At 53.3% G+C, this 4487-nt stretch overlaps 1 protein-coding gene across 2 annotated transcripts in view; it reads right to left on the bottom strand.

The window, feature by feature from the left end:
* LOC107101594 (zinc finger protein 609-like) overlaps window positions 1-4487 on the bottom strand; it is a 33671-nt gene that overhangs the window by 6085 nt on the left and 23099 nt on the right. For both annotated transcript variants that reach the window (XM_015400576.1, XM_015400577.1), the window contains exons 6-7: window positions 1527-3642; window positions 703-1063 (exon numbers count right to left, since the gene is read on the bottom strand). In XM_015400576.1, the coding sequence (XP_015256062.1) occupies window positions 703-1063; window positions 1527-3642 (2477 nt within the window). The remainder of the gene's footprint in view (window positions 1-702; window positions 1064-1526; window positions 3643-4487) is intronic.

Below are 4487 nucleotides of genomic sequence, written 5' to 3' on the forward strand. Positions count from 1 at the left end.
GTACCAGACGGAGCAATAACACCAACAGGACCGGTACCAGACGGAGCAATAACACCAACAGGACCGGTACCAGACGGACCAATAACACCAACAGGACCGGTACCAGACGGACCAATAACACCAACAGGACCGGTACCAGACGGACCGATAACACCAACAGGACCGGCACCAGACGAACCGATAACACCAACAGGACCGGTACCAAGCGGACCGATTACACCAACAGGGCCGGTACCACCAACAGGACCGGTATCAAGCGGACCAATAACAACAATAGGACCGATACCAAGCAGACCGTTACCAACTGGACTGATAACACCAACAGGACCAGCACCAGACGAACCGATAACACCAACAGGACTGATAACACCAACAGGACCGGTACCAAGCGGACCGTTACCAAGTGGACTGATAACACCAACAGGACCGGTACCAGGCGGACCGATTCTGCCGGCCTGGATCAGCCGTCATCTGAAAGCTTCTCCTCCCATCATCCCCTGGGTTTCTGACTCTGGTATTCGATGGCGGTGCCTCCACAGCTTTCTCAGGATTTCATCGTCTTCTAAAAAATGCGGTTTACAGTAAAACGAGCGTTAAATGACTCTCCTCCATGTAGGAAACCAACTTGCTGCCATTTCTCTCTCTGCCTCCGTTTCTCCAGCTGATGGTTTCTGATGTTGGGCCGATCCTCTGTGGTCTTACCTGGATAGTTCTGCATCATGACAGCAGGCATGCCTCTGTAGCCGGGGTGGTTGGGATCAAAGCCCTGGCTGTAGGCGTACGGCCCCTGCATGTAGGGCATGTAGCCCTGATGCTGTGCCAGAGGGGAGGGAAACTGCATGTGGGGGACGCGGGGCTCCTTCCCTCTGTCCTGGTGCTCCTCTGGGGGGTGCGGCGTCCTGCTCTCCACCCCCTCCTTCACCTCCTCCTTCACCCGTGGCTTTTCTTCCTTGGCTTTCCTCTCTCGCTCCCTCTCCTCTTTCCATCGTTCCTCCTCCTGCAGCCTGGAAGCTTCCGAGTATTTACTCGGGTACATGTAGGACCACAGGCGCGAGTCTGGCTCCTGAGAAGAAAATATATATAGCAAAAATATCACAATATAATATATTTGACAAAATTGTTTCTTTTTCTTTTAAATAAAGCATTTTAAATGTCAAGATAATCCCATTTGATACATTTGAATGGGGATTAAGGCCTTAAAGAAAAAAAATTACTAATTTAAATGAATGTTTTTTAACGACCCGTGGAAACCCTGCACTAAAGGCCGAGATGTTGCGCCGGTCTGTACATGACTAAACCTTTTTAGAATGACTTTGACCTGGATGACTGAGAAGCTTTAGGAGCAACAGATACATTACAGTTACAGATACAATTTTGATGTTTTTCTTTTTCACAAGAAACATATTTCGATTCTGCACCACTAGACCTTTAGTGAAAGTATAAATGTTGAAAGATGAATCGTTTGAAGAAAGTTGTTGCTATGATACATCGTGACAGAGTGGAGGATCACTGGTGACAGATGTTACCTGTCTGTACCACATGGAGGAGTCCACAGCAGCTGCTCTGCCCATCTCTGGCCCTGCTTTGGGTTCCTCCTTCCCATGGTTCCCCGTTTCACTGAGCTTCATCTTCAGACCGTCAGCCTGGCTGCTGGGGACCTTGACCTCCTCTCCTTTAGACATGATCACCGACTTGGTTTGTTCTGAAGGAGCTGTGGGATCCTTAGGCTTTGCAGAGGCCACCGCTCCCTTGGCACGCTCCTCTGAGGAGGTGCCGGAGACAGAAGGAGGAACCGAGGCCTTCTGCTTCCACTCCTCTTTGGCAGAAGGGTCGCGGTCTTTGGCCTCTGGCTTCTTGTCGCCCTGCCGCTGCCTCTCTTCGTACTGCTGGCGGTAAGCAGGGTTGGAGGCGAGCAGGTGGCTGTGGTAGGCGGGGTCTGAGGCGTAGGGGTAGGGAGCCACATAGTACTGGTTGTAGTACATGGGCTGGGCGTACATGTTGGAACGCTGCTGGATGACAGACGGCTGCTGAGGGACAGCTTCGGCCTTCCTCTCCTCAGGAGGCTCCACCTTCAGCTTACCCTCCTCCACCACCTCCAAATCCTCCTCCTTTTTCACCTTTGCTGCCTCCAGGTGAGCCGCAGGTCCTGCGGCCGCACCCGGGCTGGGGTTGGCATAGCTTGGAGAGTAGTACGAGTCGTAGTTGGGGTAGTACGGCGACTCCTTACTGGGAGCCTGGGGGGGGAACAGCGCCTTCTTGGCACCTTCGCGGGGCCCCTGATCGGGATCAGGTTTGACCTTCACGCCGTCTGCCTTCCCCTCTCCGTCCTCGCCTGCGTCAGAGATGTCCGAGTAAGCGGGGCTGCCGGTCTTCACGGACGCGTTGTCGGCCCCGTTCTGGCTCGTGTGCAGCGGCGTAGCGAGGCCGGTCTCGGCTCTGCCCGCCGCGCCGATGGACGGACTGGGCGCATTGTCGGAGAAGCTGTAGACCTTGTCTGCTTCAGCTTTGATGCTGGCCAGGCGGTTCTGCTGGGCTTCCGCGCAGCCGTTGAGCAAAGCGTCTGCGGTGTCGGAGTACGGACTCCTCCCCTCCTCTGGCCGGCCGGCCTTGCTCATGGCCACGGGACTGTCCTCCTCCTTCCAGCTGTCCCTCTTCTTCTTGTCTTTCTTCTTCTTGTCTTTAGCGAGGGGGGGGCTGCAGGAGGGATCTGAGAGTGGGGGGGGTTTGGTCTGGCTGTTTTTCAGCTGGGGGCTGCTGGGTACCGACTGGACGGCCGAGCTCAAAGCAGGAGAAGACGCCTGGGGGGAGTATGAGGGAGCGGCCCCGGGGCCCGGAGGCCGTGCCGCCTTGGCTCCTTTCTGACCCGGTTTCTCGGGTTTGCTGCTGGCCGACGTTCTTCTAGCCTTTCTATCGTCCACGCCGTCGTTGCTGGCCTCGTCGGTTAAACACAGCCCCTCCTCGCCGCCATCGGTCGCCTCCGCGTCGCCCTCCCCCTTCTTCCTCCCTTTCAGCGTCTGCTTCCCCGAGGAGGGGGAGGGGGCATCGAAGCCTCGTCCTTTGGGGGTGTTGGATCGAGCCGGGGAGAAGGAAGCGCCGTTACAGGAGGCGGGGTCGTGCTCCTCGCCATAGTCCATGTCCCCGTCCTGTTCCAGCCGTACGTCCTGGTCGTTATGCGCCCGGGCCTGGTGGTACTTCAGCCCGTTGATGTGTTTGTACTTTTTGTTGCAGTTGGGGTGCGGGCAGTCAATCAGAATGGGGGAGGGGCAAGTCCGCTCCAGCTGTGGGGGGGGCAGGACTTCTGCTTTCCCCACAGGGAGAGGCGTCGCAACCCCGGTGGAGTTGGTTCTCATGCGCTTTGAGGCCTTAGAGTCCTCGGAGCTGGAGGTAGGGTCCATATCGGACACGGGTTTGGTTTTCCTCTTGGCAGAGGACGGGCTGGCCTTGGTATCTTCCCCGCAGCCCACCACCGCGCCCCGCCGCCCTTTGCTGTTGGCGGCCGCTCCGCGGGTCTTGCTCCCGCCGCCTTTGTTGTCAGAGGAGTTGCTGTTGTCGTTCAGCGGCGCGTTGGTGCCGGGCCGCACCCTTTTGCCCCGCCCACGCCCGCTGCGCATGTCCATGTCGCTGGTGGGGGATTCACAAAACCTGCAAACACACCGCGAGAGAAGATGAGTATTTACTGAAGCTTTTTTGTCAGCTTGTAAAATAAGCATCATAAGAAACGAGTCACCGCTTCAAGGCAGCAGAATGAAACGTTTGATCGTAGGTTTCAAGCAGACAAATGCTGGAAAAGTCTATAAATACCACTGATACCTGGCAATCCAAGCATTCATCTTTGTGTCCTTGTAAATGTTTATTTGATACTAAAAAAAAATATTTAAACAATCTAAAAATAAATAAATCCCAAATCTTTGCAGTTGATGGGAAACTTTAAAGTGGTCATCTTTTTCCCCTGAACTCCTGTCACTAAGGGGTGGAACAGAACATCGCCTCAGATTAACCAGCCAAAATCAAAACATTTTTCTGTAGGAGATAACCAGGAATGAGATGATAAATGATATGGTTTGACCTGTTTTTCAGTGTTTTGTCCCATTTCTCTCCTATAGCAATGGGCTCAGCTTCAACTTTGACTAAATGGATGTTTTTTTTTTCATCCTTTGATATGAAAACTGTCTCAGAGCTTGTCTGATTAAAGCTCCTGTCACACCTTGATTTAGACCAGCGTCTGCCTGACGTACGGAAAATCTGGGGAAAAAAACTCTGGCATACGTTGGAGAAGTTATGGGTATATTTAGTATAAATGTACGAAGATCCGTTCAGTGTCAGTTCCTCATCAGTTGTGGCATCTAGCTTATCCTAAACCTCTGAGTAACTAATCAATAACTTCTCTCCAACGCATGTCAATGTATCTGACATGCAGTGGTGTCAAAAGTACACACCTTTGTTACTTCAGCAGAAGTATAGATACTGGTAAAAGTATATATATATAT

This window comes from Cyprinodon variegatus, unplaced genomic scaffold (assembly GCF_000732505.1).
Source record: "Cyprinodon variegatus isolate N-32 unplaced genomic scaffold, C_variegatus-1.0 Scaffold1119, whole genome shotgun sequence".
In the NCBI taxonomy this organism is placed as follows: domain Eukaryota; kingdom Metazoa; phylum Chordata; class Actinopteri; order Cyprinodontiformes; family Cyprinodontidae; genus Cyprinodon; species Cyprinodon variegatus.